General features: G+C 42.3%; 1 protein-coding gene across 3 annotated transcripts in view; it reads left to right on the top strand.

The window, feature by feature from the left end:
- The window catches only part of Syne1 (spectrin repeat containing nuclear envelope protein 1), a 454,246-nt gene that overhangs the window by 379,452 nt on the left and 59,100 nt on the right, over positions 1-15,694 (top strand). For all 3 annotated transcript variants that reach the window (XM_051164670.1, XM_051164671.1, XM_051164672.1), the window contains 4 exons: positions 1,288-1,522; positions 3,122-3,316; positions 5,887-6,012; positions 8,749-8,904. In XM_051164670.1, coding sequence (XP_051020627.1) covers positions 1,288-1,522; positions 3,122-3,316; positions 5,887-6,012; positions 8,749-8,904 — 712 coding nt within the window. The remainder of the gene's footprint in view (positions 1-1,287; positions 1,523-3,121; positions 3,317-5,886; positions 6,013-8,748; positions 8,905-15,694) is intronic.

The raw sequence follows: 15,694 nt of genomic DNA, 5'->3' as shown, positions 1-15,694 counted from the left end.
TCCAAAGTAGTGTAGAGTTCTAGAATAGTAATCAGTCCCAGAGAGCATCGAGTATAGGCAGTAGCAGAAATATAAGAAGAGCTGCATTTGTGACCAGCTCTAAAATCTACCAAGGAGCTCATCCCATTCGATGCCTCACACATCCTTATTAAAATCCGTTTCTATGCTACAGTTTGATATTAAATAAAACTTTAAGGCAATGTCAATACTTTTTAGGATTGAAAATAGGAAGAATGCATTGAAGCACTGGCAATTCCTAGCCTAAATTTGAGAAGGTTCAAGTGAAATTTACTATCTCTCAGTGTCAGTACAACCTTTATACATACTGCATAGACTAAGTTCATTTTTCTAAAAAAAAATAGGAAATTTACTTAAAATATTCAAGGGACAATTTTTTTCTTTTTTTTTTTTATTAATTTATTCTTGTTACATCTCAATGTTTATCCCATCCCTTGTATCCTCCCATTCCTCCCCCCCCCCATTTTCCCATTATTCCCCTCCCATATGACTGTTCCTGAGGGGGATTACCTCCCCCTATATATTCTCATAGGGTATCAAGTCTCTTCTTGGCTACCTGCTGTCCTTCCTCTGAGTGCCACCAGGTCTCCCCCTCCAGGGGACATGGTCAAATGTGAGGCACCATAGTACGTGAGAAAGTCATATCACACTCTCCACTCAACTGTGGAGAATATTCTGACCATTGGCTAGGTCTGGGAAGGGGTTTAAAGTTTACCTCCTGTATTGTCCTTGGCTGGTGCCTTAGTTTCAAGGGACAATTTTTAATAATAATTTTCTTGAGACTGACGTCATCACTGTGGGGGAATATTGAGAATTACTTTTTTTTTTTTTTTTTTAAGAAAAAAGCCCAAAACTTCTAAGGTAGTGTAATTTAAGTGGCTTGGTTTTGATTTTCCAAAATGGGATAGGATTCTAGCTGGGGAGGGGGTTTGTAGGTGGGTTTCCTACCACATTCTTCCCTGTTGTAAGGCACAAGAGACTGTCACGGGCTCCTGAGACAACTCCCCACCTCCCCATCACACTCAGGGAAGGAGTATATGAACATTGCCATGGTCTTGCTTTTTATCTCTTCTGAGATATGAAAAAACTCACCATTTGTAAGCCTGGCAGTCCAACTTTAAAAACAGCTTGCCACTCAGCAAACAGACCGTGGCTTATTTGAAGTCTCCTGTCACAGATCATACCATTTATGGAAGATGTACACTAGCTGACACTGTGACAGAATCCAAGACAATGGGCCTTTCACCACATAATTATTTTCTTCACCAGGGACGAGTTCAGCCTGAAGTTGACTCTCCTCAGTAATCAGTGGCAGGGAGTGATCCGCAGGGCCCAGCAAAGAAGGGGCATCATCGATAGCCAGATTCGCCAGTGGCAACGTTATAGGGAGATGGCAGAGAAGCTCCGTAAATGGTTGGTTGAAGTGTCTTACCTGCCCCTGAGTGGTCTCGGAAGCATCCCGGTACCACTGCAGCAAGTGAGGACCCTCTTTGATGAAGTGCAGGTAAGATGCAAGCAGTCGCCCTTCTTCCTGAAGAGGGCTCGCCTGGCTCCTCCCTCCTCCCGGTTTCCCCAAGAAAACTGACATGTCCTCATCTACCCAAAACCAACAGAGAAGAGGAAACTGGGGTTTTCTGGTGGCCATGTTTAGTTACTGGGGTTGTGATTCATATAGGCAGCTGCCTTTTAGGTTTATGTCCGTGTACACAGAGCCTATGACCTCCGGACCAGACTATCTCCATGTTTCAGGTCCCTATCAGAGGGAACGTTCTAAGTACTTTTAACTACTGAGACATATTGCACAGTTATCTTCTTCCTCGTCTCCCACTCCCCATACTCAGTCTCCCGTGCGCATCCATCCTGCAGCCACTACATCAGCAGTCCCTGCCTGTGTAAACAGTAGCCTGCCCTGTCTCATCGTATACAGTGTGTGCCCTTCCTCATCCCACCCTCTAACCAGCCAGTAAATATACTGTTGTTGTAACTGCTATCCGAATACATCATTCCCCTGCTTTTTAGCCTGTAATGACGTAAAAGCCGAATCCCTAGCTAGGCGTGAATGCATGCTTCTGTAATTCCGGCAGTTAAGAACACTGGCTGCCTTCCCAGAGAACCCAACGTTTGCTTCCTGCACCCACGCTGCAGCCACCGCTATCTGCAGCTTCCATTCCAGGGCACTAATCCCCCTCTTTAGTCTCCCTCAGGCACTGGATGCATACAGTTCATAGAGATCCATGCAAATAAAGTACTCAGATGCCTAAGATAAAATCAAATTTAAAAAGTCCCTTGCCAGCTATGTTATTACCGTTCTTTCACATCCACTTCATGCCCCAGCCATGGAAAAGTATGCTGTATTTTCTGAATTCATCATATTTCTACATGGTCAACGTATCCGTTCTTGTTTCCATTTAGAAGGACACCCCCTCTTCTTTTCCTCATCATTCTCGTCTCTGCTTTTGGGAGAAGGTTGTTTGTTTGTTTTTCAAGACAATGTTTCTCTGTGTAGCCTTGACTATCCTGGACTCGCTTTGTAGACCAGGCTGGCTTCGAACTCACAGAAATCCACCTGCCTCTGCCTCCCTGAAAGCGGAGACTAAAGGTGTGCACCACCACACCCAGGTTCTCATTTCTTCTTGCACTCACATGTCTTTCAAGGCTCATCCAGTCTTGACTGCTTTGAGAGACGGACCTACTCTGAGCATCCATGCTGGGGCAGATGCCACTCTTTGATTTATGGGCACTAGTTTTATTTATTTTTTTATTTTTTATTTCTTTGAGAAAGGGTTTCTCTGTGTATCCTTGGCTGTCCTGGACTCACTTTGTAGACCAGGGCTGGCCTCGAACTCACAGTGATCCACCTGCCTCTGCCTCCCAAGTGCTGGGATTAAAGGTGTGCACCACCACCACCCGGCCAGGCACTAGTTTTATAAGCAGAGTTCATAATATGTTGGGATTGTTCTTCTCATGCGTTTCCACTTGGTTCATTTAAAATGCTCTTGTTGGACACAAGAGCGCGAAGTATGCACACTCACCCATAACGTTATCCAAATCGTGCTTATAACAACAAGAAGGGTAAAAAGTAAAAGGCTCTCGTCCCTTTCAGTTCAAAGAGAAGGTGTTCCTGCGCCAGCAAGGCAGCTACATCCTGACAGTGGAGGCCGGCAAGCAGCTCCTGCTCTCGGCTGACAGCGGTGCCGAGGCTGCCTTGCAGGCTGAGCTCACAGAGATCCAAGAGAAATGGAAGTCAGCCAGCATGCATCTGGAGGAGCAGAAGAAAAAGCTGGCATTCCTGTTGAAGGTAAGTCCAGGTTAGAGGCTTCTCTCAGGAGTGGTGCTGTTCCCTCCCGTTGTTTCACTTCAAGAAGCATGATGGTAGGCCATTGAGCAATACCCTCCAGTGCTGCTTGGCTTTATTTAAGACTCTGCCCTATCTTGCATGAACTGGAAAAGTTTCCCGACTTTCAGCACTTCATCTTTCAGGAAAACCCCCTAACAAAGTAATTTAAACTCTTAATAAGGCTGTCCAAGCGATTAATTCTGATTAATGGCCAGTGAAGTGCCTTGAAGCATGCGACAGTTGTAGAAAGCCAGGCGGAAACTCAAAGAACAGATTCCATTCCCTAAATTGTAGCCTCTAAATGGTTCTAAAGATCAATATCTTGTATTTTATACCCTGGAGAAAAATAACCCACAGTGAGTCTCTTGATTTGCCTTGGTTTATCTAAGCAGGCTGCCATTGGCCAAAAGTCTCCAAGAAGCACCTTAGGCTGTTCTGTTAGCCACAGACACAGTGAGCCTAAGAACACTGAGATTTATCTGTCTTGCTTGTAATGAACTTCTTTCTCATGCCCATTCTATTGGTAATTTGTCTTTAGTTCAGTAGTTATAAATGTATGAACAATTCATAAGGAAACATGATTTTGTATTATTAATATGCATTCATTAAAAATGCAAGAAAAAGAATGTTTCCTAAATTCAGATAAGGCTGTGTTGAAAACCATAGTTTTTTCCTTCCCTTCAGAGTGGACATAATTCTACCTCCTCTATATGGCTGCTATGAGACTTGGCCAGATGAAGCTAGGAAATCACTGAAGGACTGGATGCCTGAATGACAGCAGTTGCCATTATTAATGTCATTAACACTTACAAATTGTACCCCCAAAATGTTGCAATTTTATATATTTTGACAATCACCAATTTTTTTGTGATTATTAAGTACAGTGTGCCATCTCTTTAGATGGAAGGAGATCATTCACAGTAACTGAGTAGATATTTTTTATATAGCTTAAAATATTCAGACCCATTGGTTCACTTTGGGGACCTTATGCAATATAGCCTTCTGAATGGGAAACAGTCAATCAGAAATGCCACAGAACATGTATTAAGTACCACTATTTGCTTACAGAACAATTTCACTGGTAACATAATACTCCTGAGTCATTTGTCGTCATCTTGGTGTCAGGCAAGGATTTAAAACTTTGTAACTTCACTCTGGTGAGACTGTTTCAGTCATATATATTATTTTATTCATGATGTGATTTTTGGAGGTAATCCAAAGACATAAGAATGCATGGCGTCTGGGTCATTAGATTCGCTTGTCTCATCTGTCAGTTTGTGTATAAAGCAGTCGCTCTGATGGACGGTTTGCAGAACAGTACATGAAGTTAGTTCCTCTTCATTCACGCAGAAAAAAGACTCAGTAGTGGCTTCACCATCCAACTCATCATTGGAGAAGGGAATCTATTCTTCTCTTGTCAGGATTTCTTTAATTTTGAATCGTACATTACTTTCTGTTTGCCAAAGAAAAGCTTTATTGATCAGAAATTTCATGTTTACCCAGCCTTGTTTTAATGTATCTTTACATCAATGCTGTAATAATCCTCCATCCTTAGCTGTTAGCCTAGTGCTCTGGGTATGTATGCCCCAAATAGTCATGTTTTTGCTTGCATCTCTACTGTTGATTTTTGTCCTAAGGAGTGACTTCCTCAGTGTCAGATCTGTGAACAGCCATTGGCTATGCCTTGGTAGCTTTAGGGTGTATGCTGATTTAATTGAAAATGTTAAATTTAAGCAGAGAATCATCATATTTGCTTACAAATCATTTCTATAATACTGAGCATTAGCAAGCAAAATGACACATAGAATATTGCAGAATGGAGGGGAATTGGAACAAATCCGAGTCTCAGTTTTGGTTTGCAGGCCTTTGTTGGTGCTAATTAGGAAGAGAAGGCGGCATTTGGCTTCCATGAAGTTCTGTGAAGAAAATTTAAAGAGAAATGAGGACCTGGATTAAAATTCTCAGAAAACAAAAGACACTAAGTTTGAATGGTTTTTGGTTTTCTGTTTTTTGTTTTTTTGTTTTCTGAAGATGTTTGGGGTAATATTAGCTGTAGTTTGCTAACAAGAACATGTCAGGACAAAAAGTGGGAGGGACTGAGGCAAGAGAAGACAGGTGACAAAGGGAGATAACGGGAACTAAAGGCTTTGGAACCATGCTGGCTCTGCACAGAGTTTGATTCAGATACTATGTTTAAATTCCTTTGGTATATTACTTGCTCAGTGCCTTGATACTCATTGCTTACTTTTATTCTCCAACAATTGTAGCATGTATTTCCATTTTCTCAGGGAACACTAAGGCATAATGTATTACTATCTGTTTGTTAGAAGTAAACAGCTGATGATTAACAGAGTCAAGTTGAACTCAGCTCTTGTGATGACAAAGGCATGATGTCCAAACTGGCAGGGAATGTGTACATGCCTTCTTATACTGCATAAGTGTAATTATATCCCTGGAACTTAAAAGAATATTTATTTTCTTTATTTTAATTTTCATTTTATATTTTTGTAATTCCTCACCACCAATTGTAGGACTGGGAGAAATGTGACAAAGGGATAGCTGGCTCTCTGGAGAAGCTCCGAACTTTCAAAAAGAAGTTATCCCAGCCTCTGCCAGACCACCACGAGGAACTCCATGCTGAGCAGATGCGGTGCAAGGTACGTGTCTCGATGGGGACTGTCACTGTAGCCTGTCCTTCTGCCTGTGAGGTCACATCTCACAGAAACTATTTGAGCACGTGATGTCCTGGGAGAGCCCATTAGGGTAGCCTGCACTACATGAGACTTCCTTTGCCAATTTATCACAGTTGTAGTTTATGGATTATCTAGAGGAAGTGAATGAAAAGTTGAAAACACAACATGAATGATATTTAAAAGCTGAGTCAAGAGCAATAAATAGCTATCTTTATGAAATACCTACACTGGGGAATAGTTCAAATAAAAGTCTATTTTTTTTTATGGAAAGAAGGATTGGCTTGGCATCTTTAAAAATCTGCAGACAGTGGCACAGAAGCACTCTCTCTGGCAGGCTCACGTTCCCCGCCCCTTTCCTCCCCCCACCCCCCATGTCTGGTCCCCTTATACAGGAAGCAGAAACAATAGACGATCTCTATTAAAGCAGAGTCACCCAATCCTTAAATCCCTCAGGGCTTTAGCCACTTAAAGACTGTGATTGGCACCTCCTGTCATAATTATGATCATCACTTCTAATCGTACTTGGAAGCAATCAGTAGTAACACAGGCCGCTCCCTGGATTATGAGGTCACGGAGATCAGCATGATTTAGTGGCTGTAAGATTTATTCTGCACACACCTGTGTAGCCAAGCGGAGTGCCTGCCCAGCACTTCTCAGCAGAGTAATGTGCTGATCTATCAAAAGTCACTTCATACATGCTTTTCTTCCAATGTATCCATTTCCTGCATTTTCACTGTTGTTTTTCCATTCCTGGTTAAAAAAAAAAAAATGTTATCAAAGATAGGCATTGAAATTCAAGAAAGGCAATGTTGGGAAAGTTAAACAGTGATCCACAGTACACCAAAGATGCTGAATAAAGTATCTCCATGTATTATACTAAGATGTGTGTGAAGGTCAGCTGATGTGGTGGCATTCCAGAACCTGGGGCACGAAAGACCCCGAGTTCAAGGCCAGACTGGGAAACATACAGAGTCCATGCCTCGAAAGAAAAGTATGTGAAGGCTGTGAACATTAAAAGGAGTTTACTTTAAACCAGTGCTGATGATTTACTAAAGAAACCATCTGATGAGCAGGAATGGGTCTAGTCTAATCCCAGGCTCCCCGCACGCCGCTGGTATCTCGCGGGCATGACACAAGCTCATAGGGACATCGTTATTTCTCATTTGCTGCATAAGAAAATGGGAGGTTCTACAATAACACTAATGCTTCACCATAATAATTGATAGGTTTGCCTGAATTTAGAGATTGTGTTTTAGCCACACTGCCTTAGCTAGTGTGCAGAGTCTGAACCAGTGGGCTAGGGCTTAGGTTATGTGGCAGTATTACACGTGTGTGTGTGTGTGTGTGTGTGTGTGTGTGTGTGTGTGTGAGTGTGTGTGTACACATACACACACTGGTCTGGTTTGGTTTGGTTTGGTTTTAGAGAGGGTTTTGCTATGGAATCCAGGCTGTCCTCAAACTTACAGAACCCCTGTACCCCAGCCTCTGGAGATGGTGTTGGGATTATAGGAAAGTTGCTGCCACTGGCCACTCTTTGTTTTTTTTTTAAATCCACAAATGAAATGTGATGCTTGAGTTGTGGGGAGGATCAGGCTTGATATTAAAAGAGTAAGGTCTTTACACTGGCCTAATGATTTAATCTGTCTAAAAGTATAGACAGAATGCTGTGTGTTTATTTACCTAGACAGTTTAGTCTTTCAACCAGTTATTCTCATTTTGAGGCTGCAACTGTCCTGCTTTTGAGTTTGGAGGTTGGGAGGAAGTGTTTCCACACATCTTTGTCACGCTCTTTCCCAAATCACCCTCAGCAGCAAAACAAAGCAATTACCTGAAAATTTCAGGCTAAAACCTTGTTTGCTTAAATTGCCTGGAAAGTTAGCCTCAGATAGCAACTGTTAATTACTTTTGCCTTTAGAAACTTGTCTCTGGTGTGAAGAGACAAGAAAGACAGAGAACAAACCATATGAAATTCTCCATTCATACACTAAGTGAGCTGGAATCTAAAAACGACAGCTGGCAGAGAGTGAGACTGACACAAATTACAAAACTGGTCACCTGTCGAAGCCTGGCAGAAACATCTGCTCATGCAAATTTTGTCACAGGATTTTTTTTTCTTTTAAATAATGCCCCAAAGGACAGGTTCATAATCAATAGCTTGAATAAATCTGACCTCACATACTGTGCACTTAGTGAATAGTTTTGAATGCAGGAGAAACAACAACAAATCTTGATAGTTCATGATAAGTGAGTATCACAGAACGTGTCCACTCGGCATTTAAAACTGACGTTCAGCTTAGAAAATTCCTCCTTTAAATATAGCATTGTGTAATTGGGAACAGGACAAAAATATTGGGTGCTTGAGGGGGTTTGAAATCAATTGAGATGTGTTCGTGGTCTCGGAGTGGTTGGATAATGCAAACTTAGAATAAAGAAGGCCATTAAACTGACAAACTTGGACACAAACACCATCCTAAAATGAACAGGTAAGTGATAGGAGGGTTCCTCAGGGAACCTTGGTATTTATCAGAAGAACTGATTGGCCAGTTTTTAAGCTATGTAGGCTGCAAATAAAACAGAGCTCAGGCTTTGTGTTTCAGAAAGAGTTTGTAGAAAGGGAATGAGTAAGAGAGGTCACCAAAGCCCCTTCAGAGGGTTGAAAGTAGATGTCATCGGCGTTCATGGGAGCTTGTCTCAATGTAGGAATTGGAAAATGCAGTTGGGAGGTGGACAGATGACCTGGCAGAGCTGATGCTGCTGAGGGATTCCCTGGCTGTCTACATCAGTGCTGAGGACATCTCCATCCTGAGCGAACGTGTGGAGCTTCTGCAAAGGCAGTGGGAAGAACTCTGCCACCAGGTGAGCTGTGGTCCGAATGAGGAAGTAGCTTCTCATAATGGGAGGGGTGGGAGGTGACCCATGATCCCAGACAGTCTCGATCCATGTCTGGACCCACCTTGTGACTCACTGTATAGACAAAGGAACCTGAGATTATTGCCAGAATATGTCATGACAAGCACAGCTATATTTTCATATCATACTTTGGATTCATCTATACTGAAGTATTTCTATCCCTTTCCCTGGCTGGCACAAACTGTTGTACTTTCTAGATGTAAATCTTCAGCTGGGAAGGAACTGGCCATGTGTTCTATGTTTTAAATTTGGAGGAAATGCATTGTTTTAGGTTTAGTTGATCTTCTAGAGATAGTTTTATCTGTGGAACATTATAGTCAGTCCTTAGTAATTCATGGATGTGTGGCATTGGTAGGCCTAATTATTTATTAAATGCCTTTCTCTATGTGTAAGATGCTAAGTGAGATTATAACTTAGGCTTTGAGGGGGAAAGAGGCAGGAAGAAAGCATCCTGGGCAAAAATGAGCATCAGTTAAAGGTTCTCAATGAAGACTGCTGGTTGCCTAGGAGCCTGTGGCTGTACCTGCAGAAAACTCTGCCTTGCTTTTAGGGATGTGCCCTGAGTGCCATGCCTGCCAGACTGCAGGCTCTAACACACCCTGAGTGCCATGCCTGACAAACTGCAGGCTCTAACACACCCTGAGTACCATGCCTGCCACACTGTTGGCTATAACACACATATTTTTCAGTGGATTGGTTATCTCAGTTATTGTGAACATAGGTTATAATAGATATTTCCACCATCAAGTTTATAATTGCATTGAAACTAAAGTCAACCTAGAAAGTCCTATATAGTTATGAAGAAAAGTCTATATGGACAGATGAAAACAATACACCTTTATGTATGTATATACTGACTAGAGAAAATGCTTCTTGAAATGGATAAATCTTAAGTGCTAAGGTGGGGCGTGAAGGAGAGATTGTTGTACAGGGAGCACGTATGTCATTGGTAAGGTTGAAATGGAGGGTGGGCTGGAGAGAAGTGGGTGTTTGATGTGGAGGAGTGGGCTGATGAAAGAGGACTCTGGCATTATGAATTCTTATCTTCAAGCTTCTAGAACCATCCAACAGAGCATGAGAGGCCCTGCCTTATGACTTATTTGATATTCAGAGCAAATGTGTTTTTTGAAAAGTTTCCCCAAAATACTTAATCTAAACCCAGATTTTGCTCACATCATGGATCAAAAGAGTATTTGCCCACATGCTTAGAATGATGTTGCAACAGTTCCCTATGGCTTTTTCCTTGCAAGAGATGGCCCTCATGAACATGTTAACATTCTGAGATCAACATGGAAGTGGCCACTTTTCACCCAGTGCCATGTTCTCCATCTATACAGTGAGGAGTCTATACAGAGTTGTTCGTAGAGAGTTGAGTATTGATATTAATCATCACACAAATGATTTCCTGAACTCTTCTACATGTAAACATTACCACAATTACCATGCTATAGTATACAGGCCTTATCCTGATACACACATAAATAGAAGTACTTGCTGGCCACTAATAATAAGAAATTATGACAACCTTGTTCATTTGCCTCTTTGAATCCACTCCTTCCTTCCTTCTTTACTTCCTTCCTTCCTTCCTTTCAGAAATATTGCCCCTATGTCAGCCGTCTTCTTTTTAAGATATATTTGTTTATGTAGTCATTTTATGTGTATGTGTGTCTGCCCGAGTGTATGTACATATGCCGTGCACATGCAGGATCACACAGAGATCAGAGGAGTGTGTCAGATCCTGGGAACTGGAGTTGGTACAGAGCATTGTGAGCTGCAGTGTGGGTGCTGGGAACAGAGCTCAGGTCCTCTGCAAGAGCACTAAGCACTCTTAATTGCTGAGCCATCTCTCCAGCATCCCAGTCTTTATTCTGTTAATTCTGAGAGAAGTGTACAACTACTTTCCCTCTTGATGTTTTTCAGTAATTAAGTGAAACAACTTGGACCAGACTTATTTCTTTAAGATTTACTTATTTATTATTATATATATAGTGCTTGCCAGAAGAGGACATCAGATCACATTACTGATGGTTGTGAGCCACCATGTGGTTGCTGGGAATTGAACACAGGACCTCTGGAGGAGCAGTCAGTGCCCTTAACCTCTGAGCCATCTCTCCAGCTCCAGACTCATTTCTTTAGCTGGTACCTACAAGGGCTCCAGAGAGCTGTCCCTTCAGAATCAAAGTTCTCCTCATTTTTCCTCATGCTAACCCCTCACAGAACCCCTTCTTGGAGGCCTTGATCATGACTTTTCTCTTGCCTGGGGTGACTAGTTCCCTCTTGGTTCTCGCACCTATTTTCTTTCCCTGGCTACAAGCCCGTGATGTCCTTTTTGGAAGTATTCCACCCTTGGCATCTTCATAGCCCTGCAATCCGCATTTCCTCCTTGTCCCATGTCATGATGGAGCCTATCTTCTTTCCTGAATATTTGTAGTCTGATCCCAGGACTTTGAGGCCCTTAGATGCAAAGGCCATTTCTTTGGACAAGCTAGTGCCTACAGAAACTAAACGTTCTTTGCATATGGCTAATAATGAAGGCTGTGTACTATGTCCCTAACATTTATGTTTCTCTGAGGATAAGATAGTGACAGAATTATAATATTTTGGAGATGTAGAAAATCATAGTCATGTGATAGTTTCTAATTCAGAAGAATTGTGTAATAAAGCCATGGAAGCACCATTATTTCAGTGTCACTCTTTCTAACTCTTAAGTCACACATTCAGATGTTCTGAAATTGCCCACTAGATTTAGATAAATCTGCTTGAAAATACTGCTTGAAAGTGGAGTTCGGCCATGTGATACATTCCATATATGCTGCCCCTGTGCATAGGACAAAGCATAAAAAAGAGGAAGCCGATAGAACACACATTTCTAGAAACTTCCTCTGCCAGAGTCTAAAAGCATGAAGCTAACACATAATTATCCTGTAACAGTCCAATCTACATCCAGTTATTAAAACCCGTGAGAATTTAGCCTTGGGTCAGGCCCGGCACCAGGACATCATAATTCTCAAGGAGGGACACAGCTCTTGAGTTTGTTGTTTCCGGTGAACTTCTGTCAAATCTGAAGCCACAACAGGAAACAGGCCTGAGGCCAGCTCCTCATAAGTCAGCGAACTGAGCTGAACATAGGTGGCGTTATGCCTGCTAAGGAGGGGACAGCCTGCTCTGCTCCTTTCAGAGTAGATGATATGAAGTGAGAAGTAACTGGGTCCACAGATGAAGACAAGGAAGACAGCGGGTAAGTAGATGCGGTGAAGCATCAGAGTAAATACGGAACGGGGTTCAGCTTCCAGCCACCCTGAGGGATCTGTTGTAGCTAGCTCCAACTGTGGATTACATTGCTTTTCTTCCTCTGTTGCTTTCTAGAACTGTCTGTAATGTAAATATACAACACCACACCACTAGAATTGCTCGTTTTGTGTGTGTGTGTGTGTGTGTGTGTGTGTTTACACCCACAATGTCAGGATAAAAATATTTACTGTTAGAAAAAAAATGTACTTCCTGTTCAGCTGTCTCACTCCAGAGGCAGTACACTGTGGTTGTACCCTTAGGAAAATGCAAATATGTGTTGAGCTGATAAACTTCAGGGTTTCAACTGAACCCAAGGAAAGAAAAGGTTCACTTATGTATAGTTTAAATATTCAATTTCTAAACAGCATCAAACGCCACCCTTTTTATGAATTTACATCTTTGCAAAAAGATTTTGGCTCTGGCTTACACCCAATGCTTACAGCCCACATATTTAGTGAGTATTTTTTTCCGTCGTAGCTCCACAGTAAACAACTGAAAGCAATGCCTTCATGGTCTGAGATAAATGCGAACGATGTGTATTCAGGTTGATGCCTGGAGGTGTAAAGCGCATGAATGCTAAGGAGAAAAAGGATTAAACTAAGATGTGGTGTCGTCAAACCTGTGGCACACACCAACCCTTTCTAAGTTTTTGCTTGCTTGTGCCTTTCTGTGAGCACACCACATCCTGGACTGTACAGCACTTAACATGTGGAAGGTGGTTTGTTTATGGCAAACGCTAAATGCTCCTGTTTGGAGAAAATGTAATGTCAGTTTACAAGTGACAGGAGGAAAACTCAGAGCGGATGGGTGACTTAACCATGTGCTCAACAGCAGCCTACTGGAGACTGGCCTTGAGTCTCAGAGGCCTTGCCTCTGGGTATGTGTTCATACTGTACATTACAGCCTGTGTCAAAGACTCTAGCTTTTCTGATCCTGCCTTTGACTGACCAAAAGCCAACACCTTAAACTGTCCAGCTCCCTTGAGGATGGGGTACATCTACTTCTCAAAGCAATGGCTGATACCCATCCACGATGTGACCACCCTCTGCCAGTGTTGGCGAAGGGGAAGCCTAGCGTACACTCTCGGATTGTGGCCAACATTTGGAGGAAGCTATTCAGAGGGAGACAAACCCGTCCCAACTTTTAAGGGGAGGAGCATCCTTTCCTGAGAAAGGAGTCCTATCCTGAGAGTTCGTGTTTCTATCGGTTGAACCCAAGTTTTAGCCACAGCCACCCCTCCTGTCTGATGCTGTGTGAATGACAGCTGAATTCACAGTCCTTCTGTTCCTGAAGAGCTGATCCCTCTGTGCTGATGGATCGTACTGTAGAACACAGTCTGGAGACCTTTTAACTTATTAAACTTGTATTCCCTGTTAACCCTTCTGCCCCAAATGAGTTCACTGGCACTTGTCGCCTCTGTATCATTCTGCCTCAAGGTCAACTAAATGGTGCGCTGAATTACATTAATGAGCTACCACTGGTAGGCTCAATAGTAACACCCGACCCAGAGAAATATTTTACTTAAATAGGCATCATTAACTCAAAGAAGGGAATTAATTTCTTTCTTTTTTTTCTTGAAAAAAAAATTTTTTTTTTGAGAAGGGCCTTTTATGTGTTGCCCTCGCTGTCCTGGACTCACTTTGTAGATCAAGCTGGCCTCGAACTCACAGAGATCCACCTGCCTTTATCTCCCAAGTGCTGGGATTAAAGGCGTGCACCACCACCGCCCATCTCCAAAGGAGGGAATTTCTAAAGGAAATTTCTCCAAAGCTGTGGTAGGCTGTATGGCCTCCTGTCCAGGCAGCTCATGTCCCTAAGATTGGCTCTGTGAATGGTGTCAGCTGATCCCCAGCTCTTCTCAGATAAGATCATGGACAAATGGGGCTCTAGGGGACCTTAAAAAATTATCTACTTACTAATCACTCATAGAACAAATTGGGTAACATTGGTAACCAAGACACACAGGACATCTGTGAAGTGGTTTTATTTCCATATTAAAAAAAGATTAATTTAACATACATTTTAGAACACATTGCTCAGTGTGGTGGTTCATGCCTCTCATCTCACCCCCCAGAAGGACTGCCATCGTACCTTCCAGGCCCTTCTGGTTTGTGTGGCAAGTTCCAAGACAGGCAGAGCTACACAGTAAGGCATTCTACCAAAGAACCAAAACACACAAAAATAAAAAACTAAAAAGTTCAGGCAAGGTCTGGTAGTCAATAACTGTAACTCCAGAACTCGGGAGGCTGTGGCAGAAGGATCGTGTGCTCCACACTAGTCTGGAGTGCTAACAGGGAGGGAGTGTGGTGCGAGCTTAAGCCTGAGGTCCACAGTGAGTTCCTGTCTCAAAATGACAGTAACACGAAAAGGTCAATAGCTAAAGGAATATGAATATAAACATACATATATGTGTGTATATATATGTATGTGTGTGTATATATATATATATAGCAATAGGTAGGAAAATGTCAGCAATTTTAGTGTATAGTAGAACATGTACAGAACCCTGGATGCTTAATATACAGTATTTTCCATTTAAATTTATTTGAAACTTTTCATAATAAGAATTGAGAATAAAACCCCCCAAAATTCAAGCAACTAAACTAGATAGGTTTATATTTCATTCATCAGAATCAGTAACAGTACCATGGGCCTGGGTGGACATCCTCCTGCCTTCTGCTTACCATGCTAATCACAGGGGGTGACACTCAACTAGAGACACCCCTATGTAACTTAACCAGTGTTATGAAGTCACAGAACACTAGACTGAATCATTCTAGTCTCTGAGAAACAAACCATTGGGTCAGCACTGGTTAAGGAACTCGTCAAACTTAAAGCTAGACCACCCAGTTTCTAAAATGGGCAAATGAATTGGCTGATTTTCTGTAAAGAAGATACACAAATGACCAAGAACTATTCTCAGTACCACGATCCATTAGGGAAGGATGAATGAAAACCACAGGGGAAGAGCACTTTTCACCTGTAACACAGCTCTAGACAAAAAGACAAAGAATGACCAGTGGTGGGAGCATAAAACACCACAGCCACTTTGAACAGAATTTGGTGATGTCACTGTATCATGCAGCAGTTATACTCAAGTATATACCTAAAGAAATGGATGCCTGTGTCTGTGCCAACACTTATACATGACCGTATGTGGCAGCATTATTCACAGTAAACCAGCGTTAGAACCAGCCAAGATGTCCACAGATGACTGGACAAGTAAAATATACTTGTGTACAGTGGACTGTTGTCCACAATCAGAAAGGTTCGTCCTTTAACATGGGTGAAACTTTAAACTATGCTAAGTGAAAGAAGCCCGTCAGAGAACGTGAACTATGAAGTGCTGGGAATGGGCAGACAGAGAGAGGGTAGATTACAGCTGGAGAAATGTGTAGAGAAAAGAGAACAACCGCTTGTATCAGGCAGGGTTCTCTGATAGCGT

The sequence above is a fragment of the Acomys russatus genome, chromosome 21, assembly GCF_903995435.1.
Source record: "Acomys russatus chromosome 21, mAcoRus1.1, whole genome shotgun sequence".
Classification (NCBI taxonomy): Eukaryota; Metazoa; Chordata; class Mammalia; order Rodentia; family Muridae; genus Acomys; species Acomys russatus.
This window is presented reverse-complemented; position numbering and strand designations above follow the sequence as displayed.